The sequence below is a fragment of the Ictidomys tridecemlineatus genome, chromosome 15, assembly GCF_052094955.1.
Source record: "Ictidomys tridecemlineatus isolate mIctTri1 chromosome 15, mIctTri1.hap1, whole genome shotgun sequence".
Lineage (NCBI taxonomy): Eukaryota > Metazoa > Chordata > Mammalia > Rodentia > Sciuridae > Ictidomys > Ictidomys tridecemlineatus.
The window spans coordinates 45,694,256-45,711,366 of NC_135491.1; the positions used below are offsets into that span (position 1 = coordinate 45,694,256).

General features: G+C 36.8%; 1 protein-coding gene across 1 annotated transcript in view; it reads left to right on the forward strand.

Annotated features, from left to right (window-relative positions):
* Window positions 1-14,655, forward strand: part of Sntb2 (syntrophin beta 2) — a 90,504-nt gene extending 75,849 nt beyond the window's left edge. The window contains exons 6-7 of the mRNA XM_078032592.1: window positions 6,612-6,796; window positions 9,595-14,655. Of these exons, the coding sequence (XP_077888718.1) occupies window positions 6,612-6,796; window positions 9,595-9,687 (278 nt within the window). The 3' untranslated portion in view covers window positions 9,688-14,655. The remainder of the gene's footprint in view (window positions 1-6,611; window positions 6,797-9,594) is intronic.
* Window positions 14,656-17,111: the final 2,456 nt, after the last annotated feature.

A 17,111-nucleotide genomic window follows, 5' to 3' on the forward strand; every position in this document is an offset into this window, starting at 1 on the left:
GTTCAGTGCCCTGAGTTTAATACTCAGTGCAAAAATAAAATTAAATAAAAAGAAATAGGGCTAGGGATTTCACTCAGTGATAAAGCACCTCTGGGTTCAATCACCAATACCAAAATAATTAAACAAAAAGGACTCCATGGTAGAGTTCCCCTGTGTTCAATCTCTAGTACTGGCAATAATAATAATGAAGAACTTGGAATAAAAATTTCTCTTCAAAAGGTTGAAAGTATGTGCTCAACACTTACTCAAATTAAGCATTTAAAGAAAATAAAATTGTTGTCCTTTTCCATTGTAAAAGTGCCCTCTTGTGGCCATTCATTATCAGTCTCTACAAATTTGGGATATTGTTTCATATATACTACTGTAACTGTATGCATACATATAAATGTCCCAGATTGCTTTTCATTTAACAGGAACTAGGGTCAATATGACTGGGGCTTGAACAGGTCTTTTCTGACTCTAAGACCAGTACTTTAAGCCCATGCATTTCCCTCTCATGATGATGTGTTCTTATGACCATATTAGATACCTAATGGACATACAGGTTCAGTCTTTCTCACTTCTTTAGATCAGCAAATATTTACTGAGTATAGAAGTAAAAATAAATAAGAACTAGGCACAGAGGCACACACCTATAATCCCAGCAACTGGGAAGCCTGAGTCAGGAGGATCCCAAGTTCAAGGCTAACTTTGGCAACTTAGAAAGATGCTTTAAAAAATACAAAGGGCTATAGATGTAATCCAGTGGTAGAAGCCTCTGGATTTAGTCCATAATACCAGGAAGAAGAAAAAGGATTAGCATATTACTAACACCAAGTATTCGTGCTATGTATCAACATTCACCGTCCTTGATTGTACCATAGAAATACCTAGAGAGCTTTTTATTAATATCAGTGACTAAGTTCTGCCTCCATATATTCTTATTTATTTCGCTAGGGCATAAAAAATCTCACAGATTATTTTAATAATAATCCCAATTAGGACTGGGAACCACAGCTCTAGATTTTAAATGAAAACCAATATGGCCAGACACAGTGGCACACAATAATAATATCAACATATTATATATCAATAATAATATATCAATATATTATATATCAATAATAATATCAGCAACTCAGGATCACGACTTGCTCAGGATCAAAGTTTGAGGCCAGGCTCAGCAACTTAACAAGACTGTATCTCAAAATTTAATAAATAAAAAGGGCTGGGGATGTAGATCAGTGGTAAAGTGCTCCTGGGTTCAATTCCCAGTACCAAAAGGAAAACCAATACATTTTCTTTGTTAATTAAAAATAAATGAAGGGTTGGGGTTGTGGCTCAGTAGTAGAGTACCTGCCTGGCATGTGTCAGACACTGGATTCAATCCTCAGCACCACATAAAAATAAATAGAATAAAGGTATTGTGTCCATCTACAAATAAAAAAATTTTTTAATTAAAAATAAATGAAGGGCTGGGGATGTGGCTCAAGCGGTAGCGCGCTCATCTGGCATGCGTGTGGCCCGGGTTCGATCCTCAGCACCACATACCAACAAAGATGTTGTGTCCACCGAGAACTAAAAAATAAATATTAAAAAAAAATTCTCTCTCTCTCTCTCCTCTCTCACTCTCTCTTTAAAAAAAATAAAAAAATAAAAATATTTACAACTCTGAATATACGAAAAATTCCTGGGTTGTACACTTCAAAAGGTGAATTGGTTGTATGATATGTGAATTGCAGCTCAATAAAACCATTATTTGGGAAATTAGTTTGATAACTTAAGTTTTCAATGTGAAGTCAGATTTTTGAAGTACAGATAGATTATATGTGCTTCAGGGAAATGCTCATTGAAGAGCTTTGTTTAAAATGATCTGTCTTGATTGCTCGTTTCACAATCTATTGAAGTTTGAGGTTTTAGTCTCTTTCAGGGCTACATTTTTTTTTTCCTCTCAAGCAACTGTGGAGCAAATTTTTGAGAGTTCCACGCACCTCCCAGTGGACCCATTGCAAAAATTTAACCCAACCTTGACACAGGAATCTTTCTGATATAAAAATTTTTAAAAAAATGTCTCAAAGATTCAGTGGACTCTCATACAGTCAGTTCAGAAATGCTAATAAAGCAACTTCATAATTTGACTGAATCCTCATGATAAATGCCCTTCCCCTCTGCCCAGAAGATCCACCCCAATCACAGGACAGAAGTGAGAGGATCTTGTAGGAGGTCAGAAGTAGCTTTCACTTTAGGCGGCAAGGAGTCTGGACATTGTTATCTACAGAAAAAACAAAAAGTGTGGCAAAATGGAGATATCTCCTAGGTGTAAGATTTTCCCAGCTTGAAAGAGAACAACAAGGAGATAACAATCTCAGGGGAATTCAGAGTGAATCACAAAGCATACCTGCATTCAAATGTACCTGCAATTATTAAGTATATCATGGATGGGATCCTTCTGAGAATGCTACAATAGGGACTGATTATGACACAGAGTCAGTATAGGCATAAATTTTATCTTATTCTTCATGATGGTAATTTTAGGCATGCTTTTCTAGCTTGGACTGCATACCAGTGATTTTGAATAGCTTATGTATGAATTCTCTGATGTCTTTATTCTCTTTTTTTAAATGTTTGTTTTTTAGTTGTAGTTGGACACAATACCTTCATTTTATTTATTTGTATGTGGTGTTGAGGATCAAACCCAGGACCTTGCATGTGCTAAGCAAGCACTCTACCGATGAGCCACAATCCAAGCCAATGTCCTTATTCTTTTGCATCCCTTTCTCTGTGTGTGTGTGTGTGTGTGTGTGTAAAGAATCTATGCCATTAAGATGTACATAAATGATTTCAGTATACTTCAGTTTTACTTTTCTGTTTGACCCAAAGAAATATCAATAGATCTCAGGTTTTCCTGTGAATTTTAGAACTCTGAAATCCATGAAATAAAACTCAGGAACTGGAAGAGATGTGAAGAGAATATTGGGTAGTTTGATTAGAGTGTAATAATTAGAGTAAATAAATTAGATTTTCTGGTTTTCAAAAATTTGAGTTGTTCTCTTACTCTCTTACTCTCCCTCTCTCTCTCTCTTACTTTACTTCTCTTACTCTCCCCCCTCTTTTTCCCTTCCCTTCCCTTCCCTTCCCTTCCCTCCCCTCCCCTCTCCTCTCCCTCCCTCCCCCACCCCTTCTCTTCTGTGACTGGCTGCTACAGTCCTGCTAATAAAATCTCAGACAGGTTAAAAAAAAAAATTTGAGTTGCAAAAAAGGAAATTTTGATGTGCTATTTTAATTTTCAGTACTGCATAAATGGGGGGGGAAATTATTGGTCTTGGATGAATGATTCCTGGTTCTCTGTGGTTCATCATTATTTTTTAAGATCTAGTTGAATTACACCTCTCTTTAAGCCTTTTCTAATTCCCCAGGTACTCTCTTCCCCTCTCTGTCCTTCCACAGCATTTTGTGCATCTCTTTTGTAGCACTTACATCATTGTACAATGCCCATGTTAACTTTCCTTTCTTGCTTGTCTGAACAGAAGCCATCTTTTACTCAGTTATGTCTCCTAGCACCTAACAAACACAGTGCTACCTAATACAGAACACAAAAAAATTTCTTTTTCACTTTTGTATGTTGGTTTTCATTACCAGTCTGTCTTCCCTTCTGCCCTGTGAGAACAAGGAGTTGAAATATTAATTAATTAATGGCTGTGCAAATTAGTAAAGATATAATTCACAATTCCATTGGACTGTTAGTCTATACGTGTATTTTCTAATTATTTTGAATCCAGGCTAATGAAGTTGCTTTCCTTATCTTCAATTCTGTTTACCAACATCACCCCAAATTGTACTCAACAAAAGGAACTTACTGCTGAATACTGTTTTGCTTACCTCCTTCCTTTGGTTATCTCAAAAGTAGTCTTTTACGTCCTTTAAACTTTAATATCTGATGTCCAGCAATTGTCCTCAACTGCTGCTATTGTTTGTCTTTTTATATTTTTGGTACTCTATTAAGACAAATCAGTATTTTGAGTTTTTTACTGAGTTACCTATAAATAGGAATGGATGATAAATTGAATTAAGACATCAGTATGATTATAATAAGCCAGTTGCAACAGCACAGTCCTTGGTTAATTAGCCTCAAATCCTGTCCCCCTACTTTAGCATGCAGATAGGTATTGAAGGTATTGTCTCATTATAGTGGGTGAAGGTGGGGAGTGTCAGGCAGTAAATCACCATTGCCTCAACTGTTTGATTTACAATTTAGGAATAAATGGTTTAATTTTATGAGGCACAACATTTCTATGATCAGTCCATACTCTTCCTTCAAAAGTATCTGGTATCCACAATGAAACCCACTATTCTAGATCATTAGTATGCACCAATGAAAAAAGGTATCTGGTATCAATTATAAGGTTTTTTGGTTTTGGTACTGCGGACTGAACTTAGGAGCACTCCACCACTGAGCCACATCCCCAGCCCTATTTTTGTATTTTATTTAAAGACAAGGTCTCACTGAGTTGCTTAGGGCCTCACTTTTTGCTGAGGCTGGCTTTGAACTCAGGATCCTCCTGTCTCAGCCTCTCCAGCCACTGAGATTACAGGCGTGTGCCACCACACCAGGCTGAATTATAAGTTTTAAAACTAAAACCCAATATCTAGTCCTACACATATTCAATACAATATTTACTTCTCCTTTTCAAGGTTGGGATAATCATAAACAATATTTTAAAGTAACACACACATGCACACTCACATTTTCTTTCCTTCCTTCCTGAGAAGAAACAATTCAAAATAGAACATGTAAGAAATCTCTTGTACAACAACCTTGTTGTGGAGTTAACAGATTGCCTTCCCTAACTGTAATCATCTGATCTGATTCCATGCCTACACTGAACTTTCTCCAGCCAGAAAGGCAAGGACTTGGGTGATCCTTTTTTCTTTGAGCTTTTTTTTTTTTTTTCCCTAAACTAAGACTGTTTCTCTGTTTTCTTTAGTCCTCCATACTCTAGAGTATCCTGTAGCTTTTGGGATGGTAAAGGACTATATCCTGATTGCCTTGAGTGATGTCTATCTCTTCCTCTAAACCCCTCATCCATTCATTTAGAAATTAATGCATTGGATTATTTCTCCAAATGGTTAATTTTAAAGTCATTGTCTAAACCTTTTGAGTTATTTGGAGTGGAACACCTTCAATATTTATCTGTTCTCCTTTCTCTTTCTCCTTTCTCCTTCACTCACTGAATGTTTTTGTATACCAGTGAAAGAATATATTGAACTTGTATGATGACTTGCTTGTTAAAGAGCTATTCTTTCAGTTAAAGTGATCAAACAAAGATCAATTCTGATCCTTAAAATTTTTTTGGCTTATTTACTTATTTAGGTGTAGGTGGACACAATACCTTTATTTTATTTTTATGTGGTGCTGAAGATCAAACCTAGTGCCCCACACATGCCAGGGGAGTGTTCTACCTCTGAGCCACAAACTCAGCCCCCCTTAAATGTTTTTAAGTTCAGTTTAAGCTGTGCTAATTCCCAAGTCTCAGAGAGTCTCTCATTTGTAGCCCCCACACACTAGTAATCTTTTCTCAGTCTTTGATTAAATAGACTTAGGAGTCTTGATATAAGGTGTTTGCTAGTTTTGATGATCAAAGTTTTTTGTGTCCTGTCAATTTAGATGTAATCTTTGATTTTTATCTTTGAGAAGACAGCATGACTTTCACTGAGCATAGTCTTTCCCTTTGATAAACATTATCTCCTTCCCAAATACCTACTGAATCATGTTACTGCCCCTAAAAGGCATCTCTGCCTTTGCTCTTTTCTCTTTCTCACTTAGTTGAATCCTTCTTAATTCTCTCTACCCATCCACTTTTATCTATTCTATGGAGCCCATCTCTTTCAGGAAACCTTTCCTTGACTTTGGCCTTTTTCAGTTTGGTGTTTACTCACATTCTCTATAGTCACATTAGGGATTTCAAGTCCATGTCTTTGTTTTTATGAAGTGTCTGAGAGTATGGATAGTGTATCTTTTTTTGTTGTTGTTGTTTGTCCAAGGATTGAACCCAGGGGTTCTTTACCACTGAGTTGAATTTGTGGCTCTTTTCACTTTTTATTTTGATACAGAGTCTTGCTAAGTTTCTGAGGCTGGCCTTGAATTTGTGATTCTCCTGCCTCAGACCCCCAAGTCACTGGGATTACAGACACGCACCATAACGTCCACCACTTACTTCCTCAGGACCACACATACCTACATAGTTTGCAAAAGCTTGCCATCTTTCATGAAAAGATTCTTAACCAGGTGTAGTGCTGTAATCTCCGAGACTCTAGAGGCTGAGACAGTGGGATCACAAGTTTACAAGTTTAAAGTCAGCATGGGCAACTTAGTAAGACCCTGTCTGAAAATTTAAAAAATGTCTAGGGATATATAGCCCAGTGGTAAAGCACCTCTGAGTTTAATCCTTAGTACCAAGAAGGGAAGGGAGGAGGAAGGAAGGAAAGAAAGAAAGAAAAGATTCTTTCTCCCTTTTTGTAGTCAAGAAAATCCTTTTCTTCTTGACAACTAAAGAAGAGACTGTGTATACACACACACACACACACATATATATATATAAATATTTTTTTTTCCTTTTTCTGGTCTTTGACAGGCTGCACATTAAATGGCCAAGAGGTAAGATTCACTGTCCACTATGAAAATGGGTTCACTATATCAAGGGAAAATGGAGGCTCCAGCACCATATTATACCGCTACCCATTTGAACGGCTGAAAATGTCTGCTGATGATGGCATCAGAAATCTCTATTTGGATTTTGGTGGTCCTGAGGGAGAACTGGTAAGAATGTTGATGAAAAATATGTATATACTAATAGGTCTTCTCCTTCTTTCTCAATGCTTCTTATATATAAAATTATGGCCTGACATTCCATTTGGAGCAGGAAATTATTCTTCAGTTTTCAAGATAGCATTGGGTTTGGGCTTTTTGTTTGTATGTTTGTTTTTGGTACTAGAGATTTAACCCAGAGTGCTTTCCCCCAGCTCTTTTATTTTTTATTTTATTGTATTTTTTTGGAACCAGGGTTTGAACCCAGGGGCACTTAACCACTAAACCACATCCCCAGCCCTTTTTTATTTTTTATTTTGAGACAGGATCTTGCTAAGTTTCTGAGGCTGGTCTTAACTTGAGATCTTACTGACTCAGACTCCTAAGTTGCTGGGATTACAAAGCTGGGTTTGGCTCTTTGTAGTTTTCTTTTCCCATTGGAAAATCATTCTCTTTTTAAAAAGTTTTGTTTAAATGTGAAAAAGAAAAGAAACATCCATTTTAAGAAAGAGGTCTTTGTCATGATATGTAATTCTATTCATTACTGTAATTGTCAGTTTGTTGGTATAAAAGCTAAGTAATACCTTTATTAGTTGTGTGTGTGTGTGCTGGGTCAAACCCAGAACTTCATGCATGCTAGGTAAACATGAAGGTAAGTGCTCTACCACTGAGCTACGACGTTCCTAGCCTAAGAATTGAGTAATAAAGTGGCTCAGTTGCTACAGAAGCCTGCTAATCAGGAAAAAAAGAAACTTCTCAGCCAGATATGGTAGCGTGGAGCACACCTGTAATATCAGCCAGTCGCTAGGGAGGCTGAGGCAGGAGGATCGCGAGTTCAAAGCCAGCCTCAGCAAAAGCAAGGTGCCAAACAACTCAGCGAGACCCTCCCTCTAAATAGAATACAAAATAGGGTTGGGGATGAGGCTCTGTGGCCAAGTGCCCCTGAGTTCAATCCCTTGTACCCTGTCCGCCCCCCCCCCCTTAAAAAAAAGAAGAAAGAAACTTCTTCACACAACTATCATCTTTCTGGATCTCTCTGTGCTTTAAAGGACAGGAAGTCATGATTTCTCTTAAAGGGATTACTAGAAAGATATGTCAGGTATACTTCAGAAATCATAAATTTTGATAAAGTAGTAAAGTAATGCCTTTTTTTGTCAATATTGAGCTAGTAGTGTAAGTCTTCTCATACACGAAATTTTATGTCCCCTGACACAGTCACTGTAGGTGGTGAGTTTGGAAACATTGAATCTGGAAATTTTAGAACTAAAAGAGATCTTAAAGATAATGTGCTTCTACTTCCAAATGAAAAACCATGGCTGGGGGCTGGGGATGTGGCTCAAGCGGTAGCGCGCTCGCCTAGCATGCGTGCGGCCCGGGTTCGATCCTCAGCAGCACCACATACCAACAAAGATGTTGTGTCCGCCGAGAACTAAGAAAAAATAAATAAATGTTAAAATTCTCTCTCTCTCTGTCCCCCTCTCTCTCTCACTCTCTCTTTAAAAAAAAAAAAAAAAAAAAAAAAAAAAAAAAGAAAAACCATGGCTGGAAATCTTAAATGATGAACCCAAGACTATAACTCAGTGGAAGAGCATTTGCTTACCACACACATGGCCATGGGTTTAATTCCCAGCATTTTTTTAGGTGGGGAGGTTATTGGGGATTGAACCCAGAGGCGCTTTACTATTGAGCCATATCCCCAGCCCTTTTTTTTTTTTTGAGAGAGAGAATTTTTTAATATTTATTTTTTAGTTATTGGCAGACACAACATCTTTGGGGTTTTTTGTATGTGGTGCTAAGGATTGAACCTGGGCCTCATGCATGCCAGGCAAGCGCACTACTGCTTGAGCCACATCCCCAGCCCTTTTTATTTTTTATTTTGAGACAAGGTCTCACTAAGTTGCTAAGACTAGTCTTCAACCTGTGATCTTCCTATCCCAGCCTCCAGAGTCACTGGGATTATAGCCATGCTCCACTGTGCCCAGTCCCAGTACTTTAAAAAAATAAAAATAAAAAGTGGACATGTGGTTCAGGCCTATAATCCTAGCTACTCAATAAGCTGAAGAAGAAGAATTGCAAATTCAAGGCCGGCCTGGGAAATTTTAGCAATATCCTGCCTCAAAATAAAAAAGTTCACAAGATTCCCATTAAAGTGGCACATTCTTTAAGTTTCTTTTATTTTTGTGTGTGTGTTGTGTGTGCACACATGCTTGAATGTGCCAGATATCACTGAGCAATACCCTAGACCTTTTAAGTTCTTTTTAAAAACTAGAACATGACACGGAGGTTGTGCACACCTGTAATCCTAGCAACTCAGGAGGCTGAGGCAGAGGAGGATCACAAGTTTAAGGCTAGCCTTGACAATTTAGCAAGAACCTATTCTCAAAAATATTTTAAGGGCTGGGGATGTGGCTCAAGCGGTAGCGCGCTCGTCTGGCATGCGTGCAGCCCGGGTTTGATCCTCAGCACCACATACCAGCAAAGATGTTGTGTCCGCCAAATACTAAAAAATAAATATTAAAAATTCTCTCTCTCTCTCCCTCTCACTGTCTCTCACTCTTTCTTAAAATATATATATATATATATTTTAAAAGGTCTAGGGATATAATTGGGTGGCAAAGCACCCCTGGGTTAATCTCCAGTGCCAGGGTCAGTGAATGGGTGGGGAGTAGAATGACAAGAATATCACATCTAAATTTGTTTATTCTTTTTCTATGAAAAAAGAATATATATTCTTTTTTAATAGAAATAATGATATATATGATAATTAATGTCCTTTATGATATATGATAATTAATGTCTTTTCTCCATAGACGGTGGACCTGCACTCTTGTCCAAAGCCGATCGTTTTTGTGTTGCACACTTTCTTGTCGGCCAAAGTCACTCGCATGGGACTGCTTGTATGAGCAGCAAAAAGTCAGAAAAGAACCCTGACTGTCACAAGAAGTATTTCCACCTCAAAAAAAAAAAAAAAAAGAAAGAAAGAAAGAAAAGAAAAAAAAAAAAAGCACAAAAAGAAAGCTCTTTGCTCTCTCCTCCAGCACAGTGCCTTCCCAAGGACCTGCAAATCACTGCGGAACCATAACTGGGTTTAAAGAAGAGCCTACTTTGGTCAGAAATTCAAGGACTCTAATAAGCTCCAAAATGAAGCTGTTGACATCTCATTTTATAATTTGGTTTATAAGTAATCAGGTTTATTTTTCCTGTTAAAAATGGGTGGCTCTTTTCTTTTTTGGACATAATCAAACAACCAAGAGCTGCGTGTGTGAGTGAGTGTGTGTGTGTGTGTGTGTGTGTGTGTGTGTGTGTGTGTGTGTTGTGTGTGCATGTGTTTTTTCTTCCTGTAAAATTTGTTTTAGGCTTAACCTTGGTGTCTCACTTAGGATGGTTTTCCCTTCCCAGGTGCTAGTGTACAGTTATTGCTTCCTAGTCATTCCAGATGGTGGATGCTTTATTGTAGTATATTATCAAAGCCTACTCTTTCAACCTTAAGAAGTCTCTGAGTTGTATCACCAAAGGGTTCTTTCATCTGTGCTGGCTCTTGCTACATCCCATCTGCCCATCACTACCCACCTTATCACCAGCTTTGCCACTCATAAGTGCTATCTTTAGGACTCAGAACTTGCAAATTTGACTAGCCTTGCCTTGTACTCCTTTTCTGGTGGTGACCAAGTTGAAAAGCAAGTTGGGATACCACTTATTTGGAAGAAAAGTTTTTGCTTGTTTTATTTTTTTCTGATTTTATATTTGGTAGGAGCCAGGGGATGTTATAAGATTTATTTTAAAAGAAAAATCCTCATTTTAAGCTAAGCCATCTTTTATCACTTACCACATGTGCCTTTGGTTAGGATTAGTGGAACTTTATGAGTCACTATTTAAATAATTGGATATCACTGCCACTCTGGATGTATTATTTTTCCTAGTTTAATGATGTAGTCTTTGAGGTGGACTTTCTTAATGGCATCTTTTCTGGTGAAAGATTTGTTTGAGGAAAGTAAATCCAGAAGAACTAGCTTGTTTAAAGAGTAAGCTTTGTTGGTGAAGCCAGTTCTTTAGCACAGCATCATGTCAAGTTGCTTTGGATTGTATGAGCCCATACAGGATCCTGGCCCTCTTTTGTGGCAGCAGAGTGCTATAACACATCCTGTGTAGAGGGCAGGGTGATGAGACAATGGCACAGTTACTTTCATTTTATTGAGTATTGTCAGGTGTCATCATTAGGACAGAGTAGCTGTAGGACCACTGATTTTTGTGGGTCTGAGGAATCATATTCAGCTTACTTTCCCTAATTTTGAAGGGAGTATATATCTCTGAAAACATTTTTAAGTAGTATAATATCTATATAAAATGTCAAGATTAGAACAGTCCCTGAATCTGGAAGAAGAGGAAACTTTGACTTAGATATGCTCTGTGGTCTCTGAACAATGGTTCAGGAATAGTTCTCATTTTCTAGATTTATCCAGAGTGCCACATAGGAATGTGAGCACTATAGAGGGTGAAGGAGGGTGGTACTCCAAATGGGGTGGGAAGAAAAAGGAAAGAAAACACAACTTTTCATGCAAAACTTGAGCTATTTTGTTTGAATGCATACTGACCAATAAGTGGGCCACATGAGAGCAGACATTCTAGCAGATGCTGTAACCCCACTGTCCTCCCTCTGCCCATATAAATAGTTCCTTCTTACCCTATGCTGTGAGATTAACAGTATTTAGAGCTTATAGAGAGATACTTATCCTACCCCTAGCTTCAAGTAGGTGTTGAAGCTCCAAAAATGATTGATCTGATCCACTTAAAACTGGAAATGAAGGGCTGGGGATGTGGCTCAAGCGGTAGCGCGCTCGACTGGCATGCGTGCGGCTCGGGTTCGATCCTCCAGCACCACATACAAAAACAAAGATGTTGTGTCCGCCAATAACTAAAAAATAAATAAATATTAAAAAAAAACTGGAAATGAAAATTTTGACAAGAATATCTTTCAGGAGTTCCCCCCAACACATACCCTGATACCAGGGATTGCATCTAGGAACATTCTACCACTGAGCTACATCCCCAGCCCTTTTTATTTCGATTCAGGATCTTGCTAAATTACTCAGGCTGGACTCGAATTTGTGATCCTCTTGCCTCAGCCTCTGGAGTAACAGGGATTATAGGCATGTGCCACTGTAGTCAGCCCAAATGCTTTTTGTTTTGAAAATTCAGAAACCTGTGATGGTTCCACCTGAGATATATGTAATTGACAGGGGGAAAATGTTTTGAAGGTCCATCTCTGATTTCTGGAAGCAAAAGTTCAACAAATAATAAGCTCAGGTAAGAGCTTGGATGTTCATGTTATGGTGAGAAGTTGAATGACACATTCACAGATGTCAATAGCAAAGCCATCTGGTTGAAGTTTTTATGTTGATGTGAAAGTCTAAGCCACAGAGATCTGCAGGAAATTTTTGAGCCACCCTGCTCATTACTAATATCAACAAGATCTGTAAAATAGGTGTGCTTAAACATTATAACAAAGCTTTGGGCAGGAGAGAAAGAGAGGGCATTGTGCATTTCAGCTCGTTTTGCTCAAGTTTAAACTGCCACACAGGACCAGGCACAGTAGCACACATCTGTAATCCCAGTGACTTGGGAGGCTAAGGCAAGAGGATCTTGAGTTGAAGTCCAGCCTCAGCAACTTGATGAGATCCTTCTCAAAATTAAAATAATAATAATAATAATAATAATATCAATGACTGGGGATGTAGCTCAATGATAAAGCACCACTGGGTTCAATCTCTAATAATGGAAGGGGGGAAAATTTTATATATATATATATATATAGACACACACAAAAACCTGTCATAGCATTGAGGCTCACAGAGTTTTTAATAATCATTTCAGTTTTATATAAAATGAAAATATATTTTGTCCACTAACAAGCCCCAAGAGCAAGAGCCCTTAGCTGCTTGTTTTACATTTTGACAGCTTTCTTGTCATAGTCAGTAGAGGTTGTTTCCATTAAGTGTGTTGTGGGAATTTCAAATCATAAATGAAATGCTTTTTATGATGAAACACCTTGATATATATGTATTTTGTATTTAGATGCCAAAATATGGCAAGTTATTTTCAAATATCTAAAAATGGGCATTTTTATATTCCACCTCTTTATAGAACCATTAAAAATTTCATCTTTTTCATTGTGAATTAAGAAAATTATTGAGGATGTTGAGGGCTCTCGTGTAGAATAGAAAGGAAACTGCAGAGTGATGTGGCTCCCAAGACTTGGGACTTAGGCATTTTCTCCACATTCCGCACAGATGACTATACACAGCCAGTTTGTATATAAAAAGTCTTCCTCCTCTTTCCCTGAAACTTCTTTCTTTCCATAAAAAGAAAGGGAACAAAATAAATAAAATAAGTCTCCATTTTTCTCTTTAAAAACATTGTCCTTTCCTGAAGTGATTAAACAGACCTTACCTGGAAATTAGTATCTAATATTTTATATGAAGTGATGCAAAATGTAAATTTATAAAGTATTTATTAGATAGTTGTGACTGTAAACTCACCTACCTAGTAGAGTTTCAAATTAAATATTGGGACATGGGTAGGCAATCAAAAATATTATTTAAATTCCATTCACCTGTATGTTTAGTAATTTTTAGACTAGGAAAAGTCTGATAGTGTGTGTGTTTATCACCTGCAATTCTCATAAACTGTGTTACTGAAAATTATTTATGGCAAGAGAGACTGAATTATTTCTTACTTTTTTGTAAGTTAAAAAAAAAAACAAAAAACTATTCAACAGATGGCTAACATTGTTACTGATTGCTTTCCTAACTTATCCTCCTAAGAGGAATGGTAACAAAGCTTTTCTTCATCTGATCAAATGTACTTAGCTGATAAACCAAAATTTATTCTTTAAATAAAAAATTTAGGCTGTGTGGAATCTAGACAAGATTATGTTTCTACCAGAAACAAGTTTCACTGTAAATGATTTTTGATGGACAAATGTGTGAGAAAAGTTTTTGATGGATTTTTTTTAATTTTGTGAGAAACTGTAGGTCTTCTTGTTTAATTTATATGCATATGGATATATTTTCAAAACCATGGAAGAATCTGTCCATGTTTTTTAATGCAAATTACCTACTAAGCTGCTATGCAAATTATACTAAAAGCCCTACCTACTTAAATAGTTAAACCTTTTTGAAATTTTCAGGGAAGACCGGTAGACTCAAGCACTTTTTTGTATCTTATCTTGGACACATACTTTAAACTATGTTCTTATTTTCACTGGTTGTAAGCTATTGATTGTACATAATATTTAAACTATCCAAATATCCAGCATACATTTCCATGTAGCTGCCATCTGCTATAGATGCCATGGATGAAATGGCTGGTTAGATAACCAAAGTTTTTTTTTTTTTTTTTTCATACCGAATGAAGAAGTAAAAACAGATCTCTCTGTTCTCAAAGCAAATTGCTTGGCTCAGATCTTAATATCTGTGTAATAAAAAGAGACATTTAAATTTGGGATTCTGCATAAAAGTCAAGTTCAGTTTGACCAAAGTCACATTCATTATTTTTATGTATCTCTATCAGGTATAATATTACCTGGTGTCAGGTGGTATTATATTGTATACTGAAATCCCAGTTAAATTTTGGTTGTTATTGTGTCTTTTCTCCCTGCCTCTGCTGCACTAAAAAGGAGAGAAATCTGTCATCTACCACCCTTCTCTTTGTGCCCTTTAATTTAATTGTTTGATAATCTAGAATAATTTTGTCTTTTCACATATTGTCTTTAAAAGCTGATAGCAATAGTCTGCCCTCCCTCCTGTTCTTTTATCATTTCTTGTGTTGGTACATACACATTTAATAAATTTGTGATGGCAGTTCTAAAGTCATTATGCTTTATATCAGGATTCTGTGTTTTAGGTTAATATAGTTATTCCTATATTTTAATTATGTTGAGTGGAATTTATTTTACTGCTTAGGTGACTAACTCTTTTCTAAAAAAAAGAACAGAAACATCTGGTAGATCAGTGATATAAATTTGTTCTATTAAAGGATAGAATTTCAAGTTAAGGATAAGGTACAATAAATAGACACATAGAGCACATCTGTTTTCTTGTCTCTTTGACACTGGCTAAATTGCCAATTAGAAAAATGTTTGTTAGGTATTATCTTGCAAGATTCTTTTTGTGTGTGGGGATTGGACGCAAGGGCACTATGAACACTGTACTATATCCCAGTCCCTTTTTTTGTTTATTGGCTTTGAAACAGGGTCTTGCTAAGTTGCTGAGGCTGCCCTTGTACTTGTGACCCTTTTGCCTCAGCCTTCTTAGTTGCTGGGATTACAGGCATGCACAACCATGCCCAGCTAGATATTAACTGACAAGAATTTTTCAACAAGGTTGTTGTTGTTTTGGTGCTGGGGGTTGAACTCAGTGACTTGAGCATGCTAAGCATAAGCTCTGCCACTGAACTTTACCTTTAGCCCTTCTTTTACTTCAATATATAAACTTGAGCGTATCTCTTGCCACCTATATTCTTCTTTCCCACTTCAGGTGACTAAACCAGAGCATATTCTAGTTTTATATGTGAATTCATATCTAAATGTAATGCATAAGTATACCTTTTGCAAATTATTGCATGCTATCCAGTGACCAATTGACTATATTCAACAGAAGTCTACCATATGAACTTTAATCCTTGAATTGCAATCTAATTGAATTGAAATTGAATAGATTGGTTATTGAGACCCTGTCTCAAAATAAAATTTTAAAAAGGGCTGGAGATGTAGCTCAGTAGTAAAGCACCCATGAGTTCCATGCCCAGTACCAAAAAAATAAATAAAATAGATTGGTTGAAACTAAACAATGTAACATAGAAATGATACTTACATATTTTAAGACTAGGGATTTTAAGACTAGGTTAGAATTCCAAATTCTGAGTCCTCTAAGTTCCTTTCTCAGTTTTGCAGTAGTCTCGTCTCCATGGCCATTGATACAACACTGTTTTTGAGGCTCTTTTTATTTTTTAAGTTTGAGACAGGGTTTCAAAGAGTTGTTTAGGGCCTCGATAATTTTTTGAAGCTGGCCTCAAACTTGTGAACATCCTGCTTCAGCTTCCCAAGTTGCTGGGATTATAGGCATGCACTTTCACACCCAGCTTGAGTCCCTCTTTATCCCAGTCATTCTATACACACACACACACACACACATACACACACACACACACCCTTGGAATGATTATTCTGTCACTTCTTTCAGAGTGATAGAAGTCTCTTACAAATACACAAAAGGTTCTTTGGGAACTTGGAGAGTTTGAAACTGTGAATAATAATGACATATTCATATATTCTTTCACCTGACAAGTATTTATTAATGTACAGTTCTGCACCAACCATTTTGAAGAGTCCAAAAGAAACTTCCTCCCTTCAAATAGTATATAATCCATTATTTCTCAATCACCTCATTACCATCGCTTTATCAATCAGTGGCTAAGTGATTAACCACTTCATATTTTTACCACAATAGATCCACTGCTCTGCTTATCTGGAAGACCTTTGAAGGGATGTTCTGGCTTTGACCCATACCAACACAAAAGGATCCTAGCATTAAAGTATATTGGTCTTCATGCTTAATTTTATAAAATTAGACTTTAGTTTCGGAGAGATAATAGAATAGGGTACAGTATCCCTAATAAAAATAAGCCCTATTGCTGAAAGCGGATCAATGGGAAAGGTTTTGGTTTTTTTTTTTAATGCTGCTTAACTGTAAACTGTACAACTAATTGTGTATTTCTTCAACTTTTATTTTTAAATCTTGCTGACCCATTTATTTCCACATTTAAATCATTTCAGCATCTCATTTGCTAAAAAGTTCCACACATATGGTATATGGAATGTTTCTCCATTATTAATCCATTGAATTAAAGAAATTTAAAGCTTAACAAAAGGAAATAAAAGAGGGTGATTGTTTTCCATAATTTTCATAGAGTAACAGTACCTTTCTACCCATAAGCTCAGCTTTTAAGGCAATATATCCTTACTTGTGCCCAGAAAGTACCTGAGCTATCTGTGAGGGAATGTCATAGGGACTCTTTCCCCTTGGTTCTGAAGTGTCCTGGAGTTGTACACAAAAATTAGCTCATGCCTTCTGAGTCTCAGTCTTGTCCTTAAACCTGCGCTTTGAAAATCAGGTGCTTATGACTGTTTTATTGAAACTAGCCCATAAGTATTGTGTAAATGTCTGTTCCTCTTAGGTTGGAAGAACTTCTGTCTCAATCCTGTTAGAGTGGATGTCAGTTATCTTTTCACCTTTGTGAATTCACAGAATTTGAAGAAGAGGAAATTAAA